At 37.2% G+C, this 19,322-nt stretch overlaps 1 protein-coding gene across 2 annotated transcripts; it reads right to left on the bottom strand.

The window, feature by feature from the left end:
• Positions 1-9,802: 9,802 nt before the first annotated feature.
• FGG (fibrinogen gamma chain) lies at positions 9,803-18,273 on the bottom strand. Of its 2 annotated transcripts, XM_032632840.1 has the most exons (10): positions 17,999-18,273; positions 17,853-17,897; positions 17,475-17,658; positions 17,270-17,363; positions 15,598-15,728; positions 15,165-15,298; positions 13,820-14,004; positions 12,088-12,365; positions 10,554-10,723; positions 9,803-10,025 (listed from the first exon to the last, which is right to left on the bottom strand). In XM_032632840.1, the coding sequence occupies exons 1-10, from the start codon at positions 18,074-18,076 to the stop codon at positions 10,011-10,013; spliced, it is 1,314 nt and encodes a 437-aa protein (XP_032488731.1). In that variant the 5' UTR covers positions 18,077-18,273; the 3' UTR covers positions 9,803-10,010. The 2 variants fall into 2 exon arrangements, with proteins under 2 accessions (XP_032488731.1, XP_032488730.1); XM_032632839.1 differs by lacking the exon at positions 9,803-10,025 and having other exon boundaries at positions 10,236-10,723; positions 17,999-18,125.
• Between the last annotated feature and the right edge of the window lie 1,049 nt (positions 18,274-19,322).

Raw genomic sequence — 19,322 nt, 5'->3', positions numbered from 1 at the left:
TCTAAGAGTTGTCAGATTTAGCAAATAAAAGACCAGGATGCCTAGTTAAATTTGAATGTCAGATACACAGCAAATATATTTTAGTGTAAGTTTGTCCCATGCAATATTCAGACGTATTCATACTAAAAATGTGTTGCTGTTGTTTATCTGAAATGCATATTTAACTGGGCATCCTGTAATATGACTGCCAATCCTACCTTGTCTCAAATGTTGCTTCCTATGTGAAGCCAACCCTGATCATAGTGTAACAGCCAAAATTTATCGAGTGTTTACTAAGTGCTGGTGACTTTGTTGGACACTTTACATAGTACCTGATTTCGTGTCTCCAATTGAAAGCAATCTCTTGTTCTTTCATATTTCCTTAGACCATGTACCACTCATGACATTTATTACTGCAGGAACATTGTCCATCTCTTCCACTAGATCATAAACTTGAGAACTGACATGTTTTAATGGTCTTTATATTCTCCCCAAAAGGTGTGGGGCTTCATTGAGCAAGAAAGCATGAGCGGGTTCCACTGTTGTGAAATTGAGCCCCGTCTCAGGCTCTGCGGGCATGTGAAGCTTGCTGTAAATGGGTGAGAGCCCTGGTACAAGGCAGCACCCTCCTACACTGCTTGCTCCATGGAAGGTTCTTTGTCTGATCAAGCTCACCTCTGATGTGGCTTTTTTGAAGCAACTTCAGAGCTCAGAGAGAACCCTAGAGTCTTATCCAGGTTATGAAGGGCAATGACTCCATGGAAAGCTGGGTTACACTTGTCCACAGTGGTTGAACTAGCAAAATGCCAGGAATGTATAGGATCCAAGACTGACTTCACCAGATGTTTTCCTCTGCCCACAAGAAGTGCCTTTCTTAGGGGTGAACGTGGTATATGCAAGAAGTTCCCAGACAGTAATCTGGTGAGCTTCAGTTGACTTGGCTGGACATAATCTGATTGAGAGTAAGTAACAGAAACCAGTGTGACTGAATGCCAGCACTCTGGTGCCACGTTTGGGCTTTTCCAAGGTACCACCTGTGGCACCATCCTTGCTGTTCCATGGCTCCTTCAAGTATCTGCGTGTCTCACTCCCTTACTTCATCCAGGGCTCTGCTCAGATAGCACTTCTTCAGAAATGCTTCCTTTGACCACCCAACCTGAGTTGGTTTTCACTCATTTTACTTTATCACTACTGGACAGTATATATGGGAAAGTTCTTTGTTTATTTTTTGTCTCTTCCACACTAAGTTTCCTGAAGCCGAGGCACACTGTCTAGTACAACGCCAGGCATAGGGTGAGTCCCAGTGAGCATTTGTTGGAGTGTTGGAAGGCTGCAACAGTGGCAGCACAGTGCTGGAAGGACAGGGGGCTCTGGAGAGAGTGAGATCTGCACACCAGCTGAGTGACACGGACAAATAAAATTCTCTGAACCAGCTTGTTTATCTGTAAGATAGAGGTGACAATAATTATCTTGCAGTGTAGAGATGACAATATTTATCTTGAAGTGTTGTGAGGATTACATAAAATGTGACACTATGTAACATGTTCGACATACACATTACAAGCTCCAGAAATGGCTCCTAGAATGTTCCAATGTCCCTAAATAAAAAGGTCCTATGTTATCTCTCCAGTGCCACAATTCCCTAACCAGGCACCTTTGGGGCTCTCTTTGGGCCTAGCACTGCAGGAGTGAGCACCAGGCTGGGCTCTTTACCTCACAAGCAAGCCTTATTATCAGCTATGGAGAAGTAGGTTTTGTTTAGACAGAAAGCCATGCAGGTGAATAGGCAACAAATAATGCAAGGAATATCATTTTTTTATTGAGGTATAGTTGATGAACAACATTATATAAGTTTCAGGTATACAACATAGTGATTCACAATTTTTAACAATTATAGTTCACTTACACTTATTATAAAATATGGGCTATATTCCTGTGTTGCACAAAATATAGGAGTATCATTGTTTAAAAGCATGTGACAGTAAGTGTCACTTTTACACTTTTACAAGTGTCACCCATTTTACAAGTGTAAAAGCGGGGAAAAATTAAGAAATTTCCAGTTTCTTAGACCAAAACCACTGTGTATTGCATTTTTCCCACAGATGACTATATCCTATTTTCCTTAGCTCTAATGAGAGGAATGTTTCATTTATCCTTTGAAATTAATATAATTTCTCACAAATTATAAGTATTTAAACTCAGGGATTCACATATTTGTTATGCCATCACATCAGGCAGCACTGGAATAGATTTTATTTGTATGATGTATAATGTATGTAAAAAGAATAGAAATTCTATAGCTGTAATTATGTTTCACTTTTAAACTGTATCTACACACCAACATTTATACATGAGAGTAAAATACAGATCCAGTTATTTAAATACTTGCCACTGTGTAAGCATAACTTTAAAATACAAGCAAAATTAGGGCTTCCCTGGTGGCGCAGTGGTTGAGAGTCCGCCTGCCGATGCAGGGCACACGGGTTCGTGCCCCGGTCCGGGAAGATCCCACATGCCGCGGAGCGGCTGGGCCCGTTGAGCCATGGCCGCTGAGCCTGCGCGCCCGGAGCCTGAGCTCCGCAACGGGAGAGGCCACAACAGTGAGAGGCCCGCGTACCGCAAAAAAAAAAAAAAAACCAAAAACAATAAAATACAAGCAAAACAAAATAAAATAAAACAATCCTCAGCTTTCTTTTGAATGGGGTATTTGTCCTTCTGGGGGCTACATCCCAGGAAAGTAAAAGAACATCCCTTTCTTTACCAATTTATTTTAAATGTACTGAATTCTGAGGACAGTTCACTTACTTATTCCTTCGTTTGACTATAACAAACATTTATTGTATGTCTACTATTTGTCAGTCCTGCATGCCGTGTTCTTGAGATAGAAAGGCAAATAATGTATAGACTTATACATTCGAGTTGCTTACAATTGGGGAGCAAATAAATACATGTGCAGATAAGAAGTTAAACCATATAAAATTGCCATTTTTGTAGATCAAAATGATGAATGTCTGCAATTTCATATGATTTAATCTGATATAAAACAATGAAAAAAATTCCATGAGGTAAGTTCAAAGTACTTTTAGGCACAGAGTAGAGGCTGAAATATTGTTTCTGCATTGTTTTCTGTCACATTTTGTGTAAAATGTTCCTTAAATTATCAGATTTAATTCAAGCCTAAAAATGAAAGATGCTTTTGAAAAAATACTAATTGTAAGTCTTTTAGCATAAAATTCTGTATGAATCTATAAATTTATTATTCTCCTAATAACAAGAAGATAATGGTACCTTGACAGGAAATATTTTGTTAAAATGATATTAAGTGTACACCTGGAAAGTATCAGAATTAATTTCTAAATTTTGAAATGCCTGAATTATAAAAATATAGGAGGTTCTGGCACTTATACTACTCTTTCAGGGCCTCTGCCTCAGATTTGGACAGCAGTGACAGATCTATAAAGGATTTACTGGAAAACATTGGCAAGGCTCCTTAGCTTTGTGTATATTATTTTCTCTCCTTGTCTCCTGCATTTCAAGAGTATTACAGAAATTTGTTTTTAACCAATCTGCTTACTGTGAAAGGTGAATGGGATAGCATGATGATTGACCTGAGAGGAACTAATGGGACTTTTACTTTCAGAACTCATCAGTACTCTGACTGCAGATGGTTTTCCTGGAAGTTATAGCTGTAGAAAGAAGTTGGGAATTTCCTTAAATACACAGAAATAATTCTGAACTACACTTATGAAAATGAGGAAGGAACAAAAGAGGTTTTCTTGATGGTTCCTGATTCTATCACACTGCATTTCTCTTTAATCTCTTTATTCAGGAAAGAAATCTACTTTATTTCTTATAATTAAACTGTTCCAGGACGAGTAGCCTTTTAATTGAATAATTTTTTAACATTTTTGGAATTAAATTCTGTAATGTTCCAACAATAGAATGATCATCCTCTATTTTGTTTTTATGCATGATTTTCATGGTCTTTTACTTAAGCACTTTTTTTTTTTTTTTTTTTTTTTTTTGCGGTACGCGGGCCTCTCACTGTTGTGGCCTCTCCCGTTGCGGAGCACAGGCTCCGGATGCGCAGGCTCAGCGGCCATGGCTCACGGGCCCAGTAGCTCCGTGGCATGTGGGATCTTCCCGGACCGGGACACGAACCCGTGTCCCCTGCATCGGCAGGCGGACTCTCAACCACTGCGCCACCAGGGAAGCCCCTACTTAAGAACTTTTAATCAAGTTTCCACTAAGTCTTTATGTGTGTGTGTGATGTATGTATGTATGTGTGATGAGTGTGTATGAGAGAAAGAGAGGTGAAGGTGAGGTCCCTGAGTTTTTGCCACCGCTTTACTTCCTTTTTTTTTTAACTGCATTATCAATTAAATAATTCATTTTTCAAGATAGATCAATTTCACTTATAGTGTGCTTTACTAAATTTTACTGGAATTATCAAATTCTTTGTTGAATGTGTATTAAAGTATAAATCCTTTTTTGAAATGTAAAACCATTATGCAGATGAATAATCAAGTGATGTATTAATATCAACAACATGAATTCATTCCACCATCATACAGCTTAAATCCACTTAATTTGGCACACTGCCGATTTCATTGTGGTTCTTCTATTAAAGATTAGCAAACATGATCTATCAGTTGGTATTTATTTAATAGGGATGCACTGAGATCTGGGGAAATAGTATCTGTGAGGTATTTAGACTTTCCACAGCAAGGAATTATATGAAAATTATGGGGTAATTTAATTATCAAGATCCATTTAATTCTCTGTGATTCTTCTTGAAACCTATTTTTAACTGACCATTCTATAGTAAAACCAAGGCAATTTAAAGAAGGCATTTTGGTAAAATTTTGCTTAGATAAAATTCAACAAAAATTATTGAGCATAACAGCAGAAACCCAAACTGAGGGACATTTTACACATTCTTGACCAGTCCACCAGAATATACTCTAAACAATCAAGTTCATGAACAACAGGGAAAGACTAAGAAATTGTTACCAAATCTGACTAAGGAAATATGACAACTAAATGTAATGTATCCTGGATGGGATCCTGGAACAGAAAAAGGACATTAGTGTAAAAACTGATGAAATCTGTATAAAGCATGGAGGTTAGAAAAGAGTGACTACTAGGGTTGGTTTCTTAAGTTTTGACAAATGAGCCATGGTAATGTCAGATGTTAACATTAGAGAAACTGGGTGACAGGGGTAGGGAACTCTCTGTATCTTCTTTTCTGCAAATTAAAATGTATTCTGAAATTTAAAATTTATTAAAATATAAAAGCCAAAACATTAAAGTTTTACAATGATGTTTCCAAACTTAACTGACATTAGATTCAAATCTCATGCAGCAATACCAATCTTAACAGCAAAAAACAATTCAGTTTTGTTTTTGTCTCTGGAGCAATTTCACATGTAATCTCATTTGACCCTTCCCACAGCTTTGTGATACAAAAAGAGCGATTTAGGAAGGAAAACATTTCCAGTCCAAGGTCTCTTAAATGTTAGATGATTTTTTTTCTAAAAGTCACACTTTACCTATTTGTCCCTGAGGCCACTTTCATCACAGAATGGAATCTGCCCTACTCTGTTTATTTAGGGAGAGTCAACATTCAGATTTATTTAGGAAGGAATCCCATCTACCTCAGGTTACTTCATGCTTTTAAGTTAACAGCAGAAGCAAACCTGGGTGAAGATCTGGGAAATGAGAGAGAGGGTCAAGAATACTGAATTTGGGATTTGGAAAAGACAGTTTTGAGCCAGTTGAAGATCTGATTAACTGTCATGACCTGAATTTATCCATTTGGACTTTCAGATATTTCCCAATGAAACTGAGATGAACAAGAGCTTGAAATTTCACCAGCTAGCCTTCCCAAAAGGCTTTCAAACCTGCAACAAAGGTGTGTTCTACAAGTCAGTGGTCAAACCTATTATCGATGCTCACAACGGGTCATGGCTACAAGGCCATTTGGGCCAAAGCTCATGTTTACAAGGCCAATCACTATCTACCTTTAGTTCATTTTCCTTCTTAAAGGAAAAAAATATATTAATACTCTTATTGGATGCAGATCATTATTGGGGAGTGGTTATGATTTATGTACACTTTTATAGGGCCAATTAATTCTCTGATAATTCCTATGTCCCAAAGTAATTTTTGAACTGTCTCTCAAGAATCAGTATCATCAAAATTATGTTCTTTGACCATAATGAAATGAACTTAGATGTTAATTAAAAATACAGTTTTAAAAAGCACAAGCTTTGGAACCAAATTATATTCACTTTTTAAGTCTTCAGTTCAAAAGGAGATCACAGGAAGTTACAAAATACTCAGATTGTGGGTAGATCTTAATGGTGCTGAATGGAAAAAGTAATAAATATAATGAAGACCTTAGTAGTGTTTCTCAAAGTGTTTGTTCTAAACGACCAGTTTTATTAAATTTCTAATCAGTCACCGACGTATTAGCTTATAAAATGCAATAAAAATAATTTCTAGTAAAATAAAATGTAAAAAAGCAAAAATATAGGCCAGTTTTTTTATTATTAGATTCCAAAGACATATAATTACATTCGAATAAATACAATCATCACATGCATAATATAGCAAAAATGTTTCTACATGTTAATTCTCAATTTTTTTACTTATAATGCTGACTAACAAAAAATTTGTGGATCAGCATTCTGAGAAATACTGATGTATAGCACGATGCCATTTATATAATTTAAAAATACATAGCACAAACAACCCATGATTTATAAGAATATGTACAAATAAACATGCATCAAATCTGTTACAATGGTTGATTATTAAGGGATTAAAGGAAAGAATCAGAGTGGCCCAGCACATATGAATGTGAATGGTGTGCCAGAAGTATGACTAATTTAACTTCTGTCTCTGGGGGACACACACACACACACACACACACACACACACGGGAAAGGTATATGAAACAGTCTTTCCCACACTCTTGGTCTCTTTATCATCAACTTAGTACTTTCCATCTACTTTAACTCATCTTACTATCTTTAACTCTTTTTTTCCCCATTCTTTTTGAGCTACATTAAACTGATGAGAAATCATCAGTAGATTAATTTTCCCCAGGGTTAAATGTGCATTTTGTTTTTCACTCCAGTCACCTGAATTTATATCTACAAAGATATCTACTATGTATAACTTGGCTTAGTTTATACTGTTCAGAGTTAAGAACTTTAGACCTTGTAAGTTCTCAAATACGCTGTCTATACTTACATGTTTTCACTTCCCACTCACTTTCAGCCTACCCACAAATCTGAAACATGATCTTTAAAACCAAACTACTAAACATAACAAAGAATTGAAAAAAAGCTATAGCACTTCAGAGGTATATTTAAAAATCTTGATAATGTCCAATAAATGACTGTTCCTGTCTGCTGATTAAAGAACTCTGCCCTGTAGTTCATGACCTGAAGTCATAGTATCGGTGCATCTGTACCAGTACCCTTATTTTTGGAAACTTCCCTCTGTGGGTTTTTCAAAGTGTGTGACCATGCACATCTGTTTTGTACTTAGCCGTCCTATTTTGCAGTGACCTGAGTTTTGTGTGCCCAGAAAGCGAAGGGAAGGGTTGGGTATTAGTTATCTGTGATTTGAGCTGTGCAGAAAAGTAATCTGTCGCTAGGAGGCTCCAAACTCTTTGTTTCACTTAAAAGTAAATTTTTAAAAGTTGATTTGTCAAGATAATCCTTTCATTTCTATTTTATTTGTGGAGACATGATCCAATTGAGTGTGGAAGTACATATCTTGCTTCATTTCTTAAGCTACAACCCTTCAATGTTCACCATTGAATATTAATAACTAAACAAGTAAAAGTTTGAAATTCACCTTTTTATCTCTACCTAATTGGGTTTTAAATTAACTACAAAACTAACAACATGCTCATTATAACAAATCAAACAATGCAGAGGTATAGAAGGAGAAAGTTAGAAGCCCCTTCCCACTAATCAATCCTGAATTACCCAGCATACAGACCGTATATGTACTCTGGACACTCACAAAAACAGGGACCTCCAAAATGTTTATGAAAGAATGTTATAATGATATTTCAGAAGAAGCATTGGAAAAGTGGTCATGGGAAAAATAAGAAACTTTTGGATTTGTTTATATTTATTTTGTTTAGTATTTTTATTAAATTTTATAAATCGATTGGGGAAAACAAATACATACAAATAATGCATGCATGTCAAGATTACATTTTGTTCAAAAGTATATGCATATATACTTTTACATACTCATTGTAGAATTGTTTTTCATCTTAAAATTTCACATATTATTTAGTAAATGTCTCTATGCTCATACAGAGATATTATACTTATTATGTAATCATTGCATTCTCTTCCATTGTACTAATAAACCACCTTGCTTGTCCATTTTTCCACTGTTAAATATTTTCTAAATTTCCCACTGTAATTAAATATTTATTTAATATTTAAATATTATCTATATTTCTATAAAGAGCTATTTTCTTTTTCAAAAATAATTTTCTTGGGATAAATCACTAGAGTGATATTATTGCATTTAAACTTATGAATATTTACATAACTCGTCCTGTCTATGACCAAATTGCTCACCTAAAGGATTTTATAGATTCTCAAAGGGTAGAATATATGCATTCTGAATTTAGAAGTGGTTTGGAGCATGATGAGGTGGGAACAGGTAAGGCTGGAAGCAAGATGGAAAACAGGAAGGAGGCATTTGCCATTATCCTGGCAAGAGATATATATCCCAACTAGAACGGTGGCAGCTGGCATAGAGAAGGAAATGAATATAATAAATATTTAGGAGGTGGATTTGACAGGCTTGAGGATATGGGGAGGGAAGAATAAGGAAGACTTATTGCTGGTTTTTTGGAACTTGAGAACTGGACGGAATAGAATAGTACTGGGAGAAAGGAGGATGCTACTATGTGATATATACCCAGCACAGGGGCTAGTACAATGAAGGAAGTCAATAAATGTTAGTTGAATGGATGCCTCATGCATACATGAATGAATGAGTGCTACAGACAATGAATCAATGTTCCTATTTTCCCAAAGCCTCACAAGTATTTGGCTGTATCCCTAGAAGTTTACTTAACTGGTTTTTATCTCCTCAATAGGATGCTTTTAAAATCAGAACTTATGAGAACAAGGAAGCGAAAGAATTAGGAAAGAAATTGTGAAAAGGAAGAGAATCCAAAGCCAATGCTCAGGACTTCAGAACAACCAGACCTCCCCCCATGACCCCATAAAATTAGTCAATTACTTTTCATGTTCAACCTTATGCCAACTGATGTAAATGCAGCTATTCCTTACAGAAAGTTAGCGATTCCTGATCTCTGGCTACTGCAATAATGGCTCCATTCTGCTCAACTTATTCAACAGTGAGGGGCTGAGCAGATTGTTCCCTGGATCTCTCTGTCCTGAGTTATAATCCTCTCCAAGTGCCCACATATGGCCACAGGAGCCCGGAGCTAAAAGGATTTACTGGGAGAATCCCCAAACAGCCTTACGTCTTCAGCTGCACTGGGGTACTATGAACCTGAGTTATGTGATTGTGACATGTGCTTATGTTTTTATATCAAATTTTGTCATTTTGGGTTACTGTATTTTTCTGTATTTGGCTTATAACCCCTGGAGGGCAAAAGCCATGATTTCTATTTCCTTCATAACTTCCCAAGAGTCAGGTACAATGTTTAGGATAAAGTGAACACTGAGCAACTACTGATGATTGTCCAACTGTAATTATCAAATTGAAGGAAAGTGATGGCTTTTAGGTCAATAAAATGTACCATGTATCTAGTCTTAGGAAACAAAATGTTTATTGAAATGGTGTATAGATAAATTACAAACAGCATAAAACTGTTAGTGGAGTTTTCAGCATGGGTTCTTATTACTCTTAAAATGAAGTGAGGCTTTGCAAGTCCACTGTCCCATAGGCAAAATATTATATTTTTCTTTTTAGATAGAGTCATTTCATAAGTAAATCACCTTTGAAACGGTCTTTTATACATCTCCAGCCTATGACCAAAACAAAAAATATATTAAAAAGATATAATTATCTCCATTTAAAAAGAATAATTAAATATGAATGATTTAGGGGTAATAAATATGGAAAAAATACTTAGTCATTTGAAATGCTAGAGTTTGCTCCTATTATATTAGTATATACTAAACTATTTAAGAAATAATTTTAAAAATCACCAAGACACAATGACGTGTGATCATTAAAATGCAAACTATCACAATGATTTTATTACATCTTCAGGAAATAAGCTAAAATATTATTATCTCATTAAATAAACAAATTTTAAATAATTCTGCATTCAGTCATTTGGGAATACAGTCCAAAGTGAGTTTTAATTGCCATTCAAGGCTAACTATTCTTAATAAAAGACTTAAAATTAATAAATACAGTAAGAGAAAATGGGAAGAAAATTTCATAAAAGTTTCTGAAACTTTGTGGGTTAATAGAAATGAACATCTATCTAATCCTCAGGGTAAAATGACTTAGTCATATTCTATTTCAACATGGTGTTCTGGTCTGACCTGTTTGGCTCCCCCAAGGTGGTGTTGCTGTCCTTCTCCAATGGCGATTCTGTTATATGGGATTAATTTCATGGTGGTTTTCTTCATTGAATACCACCGGGATTTCCAAGTGGCCCAAATAATGCCATTATCATAACCATTAGTAGTAGATGTTTTTGAGTAAGTGCCGCCTAAAACAAATTGTAGATGCACATATCACTGCTCTTGAATCTCTTCCCCTCAGAAAGTCTATAAAGAACTGTCTATTATGAAGTCCATTGTCATCTACATCAGATTTTATAGTGTTATCTACTAACTGAAAATATCCTTAAAGACTCCTAAATTCTCCATTTACAATTGACATAAACTTATTATTAAACAAACTCTTACAGCTGTGTTGTGCTTTCTGGTGACATCCATACTTTAAATGTATTCACTGCTAACAGGCTTAGAACCCCAAATTTCCCCAATTGGTCTCTCTCCCTAAGTTTAGCCATCCTGGATTCAGCTATGATGGACCACCTTTCTGAAAACAGGTCATAATTCCTCATCAGATGATCTCAGGTCATCTGAAAAACACAATTTTACTGGAAAATACGAGGAGCTCAGTTCTGGAACGTTATTTTACATCTCCATTATAAAGTGGAGGCTAGGCTGAAGTGCTTTCACCTCGTTCCTGGACACTAGATCTCTTGTGATTTTGTAAGGGATTGTCGGAGTCTAGTACTGGAGGGTACCACAAGCTATCAACACGGCTACTCTGGATCATATGGATCAGGCACCTTCCCTGAGAGCTTCTTCTAATTACATGGTTTGTTGGTGCAAAGCTAAGTTAGGTTTCAAAAAAAAACATTGTGAAAACCAAAAGGTAAGTTTAAGTAGTTTTTAAGAGGATTCCAAGTCACCTCTTGGCTAGGACAGTGCCCTAGGGAGGGAAGATTGCTCATTTTAATGGATGAGGGTTTCCCCATGCATACCTGTTGGGTAGTTACAATAGTTTGTCAGTAAGTAAAACCAGTGTTCAAAACTACTCCAGTCTTAGAGCAAACTATAGCTTGCCCTCCCCTTGTCCTAAAATAAGTGTCTACCCTCCTCAGGCTGGACTCCTCTCCTCTTAAGCTTTCATGGACATCTGCCCTCACCAATACATCCCTGCTCTTTGCTTAATTCCTCCAGACACCTACTCACAGTTTACTGGATCTATCTGACACATAGATCATGGGAAGCTGAACCAAGCTACTGTGTTAACAAGCATAAACATGGTAATGTTAGTCCATCCAGATCATATATATGGTAAGCCTAGAGGAGACACCATAACCCAAAGCATCAACTCTGATGGAGGCACGATGAATACCACTGCATAGTTTGCAGCAGTTGGATTTCTTGTAGAAGGACCAATTTCAGGTATAAGCTAGCAGTATTCAATTCTGGTTTAAAATAAAGAACTATATACTAAGCTCTCAATATCTTTATTCATTTCCTTATATTTATTTATTACCTTTTATAAAAATATAAACTATGCACAAATTCATGCATCTAAGGAAGAAAGGCATACCTTGGTAATAAATTCCATTGAGGTGGCCAGCATGACATTTGTTCATCCACCAACCAGATCCATCCTGTTCAGCGCAGTTGCCTTCAAACTTATCATTGTCGTTGTCCCAGGTACTGAACTGCATGCCATTGTGGGATGTGAAAAACTTGTCACTACTATCCTCACCAAAATCATAGCCATCAAACGCATCTCCAGCATCTCCACCAATGAAGTAGGCATATGTCATGCGGTATTTGTCACTTTCATCTTTCACCCTGAACGTAGCATAGTCTGCAGTACTACAAAGAAGGGAATAGAGACCTTAGACCCTGAGCCTCAGAAGGCATCTCAGAAGTTCTCTCTTTCATAGGACAATTGTTTGGAATTTTAAACTTTGCTTCTTAATCTGAAATGTGCTCATTGAATAAATTTTTCTGTAAATCTGGCAAGGGAAAATGGATGTGGGAACCCGCACCACCCAGGATGGGTCTAGAAGCCTTCAAGGAAGGCTTCTAGTCCCAGGAAGACTAAAAACTTCCACCATCTGAATGCTTTTTGCCTATAGGATCCTAATATCCAACCCAGATATGTGGATGAACCTGACTAATTTCGTATTTTCCACTTTTATCTCAGTATGTAGCATGTACACACAGTTCTCACAAACCACATTCATTATCTGACAGTGAGTGACAAACAGTGCAGCAAACTTGAAGGAGCTACAGTTCCATTAGGCACTCATACCATCTAAAGTGTGAAGTCCTAAAGGAGTTTTCCTTTTGCAAGGCAGTGTGGCAGTGACAAGAAGGAGGGTTTCCTCAAGCATCACAGAAAAGAAGTTCCCTGTATGGCCCACAAAACATGAGCTATAGGATCAAAGAGAGATTCTCCCCTGGAAAAAAAGTTGTGAATGAGGGCAGAATTCTATGGAGTTCAGGGAAGAATGGGCTTTGGTGCATGAATAGAGATTTCCAGAAAACATTTGGCTTCCCTGATTTCTAGGACTTGGGATATAGGAGATGTTCTCATAGGAGGTCTACTGACTATGGTATTATACTTTCTGGTTAAAAACTTTAAAAAGTAAAAATACATATTTGGGCACAGACTATATTTCATCATGCCACAGACGTAACAAGAGGGTTGGATATTGTTTTTAATTTTAATTAGGCATACAACACTCAAAGTGCCCATACAGCTCTAGCTCACCAAAGAAGCCAGCTGGTTTCATTTTAAAGTAGCTCCTGGATTTGACTGACTGCATGGTCATTAAAGCACTGGGAAATCTGAAGAAGCTAGATTCACTCTTCAACAAGGATAATCACTAAGAGGATGGGTTGTAGAGTTAAACTGCCTGAGTTTAAATCCAACCTTTACCATATACCAACGATGCGACCGTGGAAATGTTAATCTGTAAAATGGGATTAATAGTAGTTCCTGCCTCATGAAACAGTTATTTGGATTAGATTAAATTATAATTTCATGTTCAATTTATGGTATATATTAAATGCTCAGGAAATACTAGCTATTATTTTGTACGGTTCCAGGGTAAGTGGATTGTACCAGAACACTTAGATCCTGCCTAAATAGGACCTAGCAACTTGGACTGCCCAAGAACCAAACTGACTTCTGGGGAACATAGTTGGATGTGCTCTTCGCATCTGTCTGACTGTCTTCCCCACTGTTCTGTTGAGAGCTGGAAAGTGCATACTCCAGACTGTCTCTACGGTAAAAAGTTAAAAGTCCTTTCTAATAGTACCTGGTTCTGCCATTCCAATCCTCCAACTGCACTCTTAATACATATGGGATGGTAGACTGTGTGCTTATCAAATGAATCTTCTCATTTCCCAGCCAAAATTCTGTGTTTCCAGTAGGAGACAGATGTCCAAACCCTTCTTTATATTGAATCCAGTTTTTCTTGAAATCCACACTGCCATCAAGCCTCTAATTACACAAGTGTATGGGCAAAAGGAGAGAGTGGATTATCAGTGCACACACAAAAAAATTATAAACATTTTGTCCAAAATATGGAGGGTATGATTTCATCATTTACTAAGTGACCCTGGACTAGCTGCTTCAGTTTTCTCACCTATCAAGTAGGAATAATGATGCTTACTTCTTAGGGTTGTTGCAGGGATTACACCAGAGAATGTAAAAGTACTTAAAAGAGCGACTGGCACATGATAAATTATAAACTAGTAGTTTTAAAACTACCAGTAGTAGTTTTAAGTACTATAACTACTAGTAGTTATTATAAAACTAGTAGTTTTTTTTTTTTTTGGCCATACGCGGGCCGCTCACTGTTGTGGCCTCTCCCACTGCGCAGGCTCCGCGGCCATGGCTCACGGGCCCAGGCCCTCCGCGAACCGGGGCACGAACCCGTGTCCCCTGCATCAGCAGGCGGACTCTCAACCACTGCGCCACCAGGGAAGCCCAAAACTAGTAGTTTTAAAAAGACTCCCAGGAGACTCCAGAACACCAGCTTGATATTGCTGATTCTTGTACTGATGGTAGAAAGATCAACCTATTGCTCCATCTGTGTCTAGCAGCCAGAGCTCACATCACTCGCTGGCTCTGAGTGCCCCCTGCAGGATTAGTTGTAACAGTGGTCAAAGGTAAACAATGCAAGAGGATTTGCAGTGAGTGCCTGGAGCTGGCAAAGGCAATAGAGGGTCCTGGTCTTGGAACAGCCTCAGTGTATCCTCTGGGTGACATCATCTTCTTGTGATGGGCAGCCCTAGGTCTTGATGTACCTGTCAAGAGAGGTCTCTTCGAGTTCTTTGTCACTATGATATTGTGATTATGTGCCATCATGAATCTACAACAGCAGGGCCAGCATAGTAGAGAGTCACAGCACAAGACTGAAACCAGACTATATCCTTACTCTGTTACTTATTAGTTATGTGACTTTGGGCAAGTTATTGATGCTCAGCCTCTTGTGCCTGTTTCCTCCTCTGTAAACAGGGACAAGAAGGCAAAAACTACCTCAAAGGGAAGTTGTGGGTGTTAATTGAGTTAATGTTCACAAGGTGCTTGGAAACATATCGGGCATATAGCAGAACAATTAGGTGTCTATTAAATACGTTTGTTGTGGGAAAAAATACCTTCTGAAACACAGTCCATCCATTTCCAGACCCATCAATTTCACAGTAGACTAAGAACTGCTGCTTAGCTTTCAGAGGTTTGATAAAGTAAAGCCCACTCTCTCTGGCCCCCTTATTGGCAATGTCTTGACAATCTGAAAAAGAAGAAATGTTTGTGGTGGTTTGAAATCCAGGTAAGACTGTGCCAGCCTTGAAAATGAAATTTTTAACTTGTCGTAAACTATTCATTTCCTGAGAAGTATTTTCTTACTTCTCACGTGATTATTCCTTTAAAGTATTTTTTTTTAGCTACTCAAGAAAAGTCTAAGCAGACTGTTTAGATTTAATAGCTAGACATTTTCCAATGTATTTGTATACATTCCAATACATACAATCTCCTTTACTTTTTATATTTGCTTTGATGAACTTAATCCAATATAAAACTTTCACTTACCTTTCCCAGTTGTATCATGTATTTTCACTGTATCTTGACAAGGTTCCTGACACTTTGCTTCCAGTTGGACCACTTTCTGTTTCAGGTTGATGATTTTTTGATTATTTGAATTATATATTTCCTGTAAAAATCTATAAGCAAAATAATAAGATAACCGACTATTCCTTTTAGAGGAATAATTTTGTATATTCTTTTAAAAATACCACCTTATTTTCTCAAGAATTATTTCCTGATAAATTACTCCATTCTTGGAAAAAGTGTAAAATGACGTTAATAAATAAATTGAGGTGAATTAAAATTCTAAGCTTTTTGGAAAAGAATATAACAGGGTCCTTGCCAATAAACAGTATCATTGTTAAGTGGCCTTTCTGAATTGTATCTTTTGCATAAAGGGCAGCAGATAATGAGGTACACAAGTGATGACCTTGATTAATAGGAAGACCCTCTGGTGATTATTCTTGGGACAATATTCTTAGGGAAAGAAAGGCCCTGTTCTGAAATTCACATGTGCTGAAGCATTATTCCTTTTCACTTGTGGATTTACTGAGGATCTGTTTATGGACTTCAATCTTATAACTTACATAGGAAAAGTATCTGGGGCACTACCTTACCTAAAATAAAATAACAGACATTTTCCCTTTCTTCTTAGTGTTTCTATTTACATAGCTTCAGAAAAAGGCTGGGGGAAGTGAAAAATCCTGCTTTTGTTGTTTCTCACAGGGTTGCTTGTACACATTCAGAAATGATAGAAAACTACCTACAGTACATAGACTGTCTTCTCTTTCTTTGAGGTTCAGGATAGACAAACTATTTGACCACGTTTTTCTCTACTGCGCCTTTTAGAAAATTTCTACACTGTAGTCTCCTTCAACTTCAATGATGGGCAATAATAATGCAAGTCATAACGCTAATAATATCACAATAATAATAATAGCCCTCTGATATCAAAAAGAGGATAAATCCCTCCTGGGCCACTTTTCCTCAGCCACCATTTATCTCAATTTCTTATACTACTTTGAGAAAAATTTAAGAAAAAAATTGAGGAAGAAACTAAAACTGTATCTGAGACCCTATGTTCAGAAAGTCTATGAGTCCCTGGGAAGTTGTTAACAGAGACATCTTACTTTCAAGAGAAGGGAGGAGAATACGTAATTGCAGGTTCCATGATCAACAGGTAGTTTTACAATGTTTGTTACACTTATCTCTTAAAACACATTTTTTTCTGCTCTGCCTTCAGTATGATTTACTTTTGCAGCCAAGATCCTTCCTATGTCTCTGCTTACAAATTCCTCACCACACATTTGTTGACATTCTTATAAAAAGAATTTTATTTTCAACACCCATATTCCCATCGGTTTGAATTTACGTTGTAAGACAAATGGGGGTGAGGGGAAACATTTTGGTAAATACGGTCATAAAGCATTTGAAGACACCTAAAACATCCTTCTCCCACATGATTATTTTTTTCTACATCATTATTAAAAAGCAGTTACAATCCAGTACAACTCATACTGCCTAAATGCTTCTATCCCCACTGGGTTCAAGATGGTCAGGTATCATGTCAATTAGATACAAGTAGAAAAAAATAAAAAGATTTCTTCTACTGAAGCTCGGAATATTGAGTAAACACTATCTCAGTCTTGGAGAGCAAATTGAAACAAAAGATGCTTACCGAACTGTTGATTCATGTGTTGAAATCAATGTTTCGTATTTCATAATTTCTTCCAACATTTTCTTGGAAATCTTGGTAGCACTTTCTATCCCGCCTGTAACATGGGATCAGAGACATAAAAACACATGAACAAACAGAACCACTGAAATAACAGCAAAAGAACTTCACAGATGAAGTTCTCAGTCAGTGGTGGTTAGATTCTCACTTGGCTTTGCTGGTCCATCAGAGTGGTAGCTGATCTGGATTGCTTTGACCAACTCTCTGGCTTCTGACGTCTTGTTCTCAACCTGACGTAAGATGCCTTCCAAATTCCGTAGATCCTTGTCTACACTGGTTTGGTAAGTAGACAGGAAGTCTGCAATTCCACAGGTAGTTGGGCAATAACTACCCTGAAAATACAATAATAGAGTGCTTTAAAATCCTGATAAAAAGCTACATAAGATCTACTAATCAAAATAGGTAAAACCTAGACTTCATTTAAAAAAAAAAGTCTAAACTGCCAAATGATATTTGCGAGAGAATTTCTTTTATTTCTCTGCCCACGTCCAGTGCAAACACAGCGAGAAACATAAAAACTACTTACAAATCTTTCATCTAAGATGCAGCAGTTGTCTCGGGTAGCAATATACTAGAGGAGAAAAATACAGACATTTCACTAGTTTATCGTATATTTTCTTATTTTTAAGCTTTCTGTTTAAAACAACTACGTTTTGTAAACAGCACACTTACTGCCAGGCATGTTGAAGAGAGCAATGAAAGAGTGTAGAAGCAGAGGATTAAACTCCGGGGGTGTGAGGACCAACTCATGGTGTCGGGGGTGCCCGGTGGTCCAAGCCTGAAGGGTCAGAACTGTGACATTTCGGTTCCAATTGTCCCTTTATTTAAGTTCCGAGGATGGCAGGACCGCCAGTGGCTGGAGCTGATCACGGGGCTTTCTTACCACGGGGGCGGGATGTCTTTCCAGTCTCTTTGTCCTCATCCTGGCCCCGGACTAATGTTTAGTCAGGTTCCCAGGTTTTGCACACAGGTCTAAGCTCCTCCTTTCTGGCCCGGCTCAACCCTCCTGCGAAGCCAACTCTTCTGCAAAGGCTAGTGAAGCATTAGCCTTAGTTGCGATGAGGAGGGAGGGCGCCGGGGAGGCTGTGGGTTGCAACAGTTTCCCGTACAGGCGGAGAGAACAAACACACAGCTGACCTCGGCCAGAACAAACCGCCCCAACCTTAAGACAGAGCCTGGTACCATAACCCAAATACCCCAAATTACCGCAAGTCCTTTCTTAGACCTGCGATGAAGGATCATTAATTTTAACCTGTGCCTATGGTAGGTGGAGGCTTTGCCTTCCACCAGGTCTCAGCATGTCACTCTTGACAGGAATGAATGACACTGGAAATGTATTCCTGCCCCACTGTGTTGGCCATTTTCTTTTTTTTTTTTAATTGAAATATAATTAACATATAACATTATATTAGCTTCAACTGTGCAACATGATTTGATATTAGTATATATTATGAAATGATCACCACAGTAAGTCTAGTTAACATCTGTCAGCACACATAATTACAAAAAACTTTTTTTTCTTGTGATGAGAACTTTTAAGATCTACCCTCTTAGCAACTTTCAAATATGCAATACGGTACTATTAACTATAATCCTCATGCTGTACATTATATCCCCTGGACTTATTTTATAGCTGGAAGTCTGTAACTTTGGACCCCCTTCACCTATCGACTATTTTCATAGGTTCTCAGTTCGCAGTGGGCTTTTTTTCCCAGATGGTAGCCTAAGGATACATGCCCCCCCCATTTTATTTATTTTATTTTGTTAACCTTTTTTTTTATTGCAGTATAGTTAATTTACAATGTTGTCTTAGTTTCAGGTGTACAGCAAAGTAATTCAGTTATATATATATATGTGTGTGTGTATATATATATATATATATATATATATATATATATATATATACACTTTTTCAGATTCTTTTCTCATTACAGGTTATTACAAGATATTGAATATAGCTCCCTATGGTATAGAGTAGTTCCTTATTCGTTATCTA

The sequence above is a fragment of the Phocoena sinus genome, chromosome 5 (genome assembly GCF_008692025.1).
Source record: "Phocoena sinus isolate mPhoSin1 chromosome 5, mPhoSin1.pri, whole genome shotgun sequence".
In the NCBI taxonomy this organism is placed as follows: domain Eukaryota; kingdom Metazoa; phylum Chordata; class Mammalia; order Artiodactyla; family Phocoenidae; genus Phocoena; species Phocoena sinus.
Note: the sequence above shows the minus strand (reverse complement) of the source record. Positions and strands in the feature narration are given on the sequence as shown.

Excerpts from the sequence above, each read along its gene's own strand:
- FGG (XM_032632839.1), bottom strand. The coding sequence starts at position 18,076 with ATGAGTTGGTCCTCACACCCCCGGAGTTTAATCCTCTGCTTCTACACT. Across the intron at positions 17,659-17,852 it reads GCATCTTAGATGAAAGATTT|GGTAGTTATTGCCCAACTAC; the intron begins GTAAGTAGTTTT and ends TTGTATTTTCAG. Across the intron at positions 10,724-12,087 it reads CAATGGAATTTATTACCAAG|GCGGCACTTACTCAAAAACA; the intron begins GTATGCCTTTCT and ends AATTTGTTTTAG.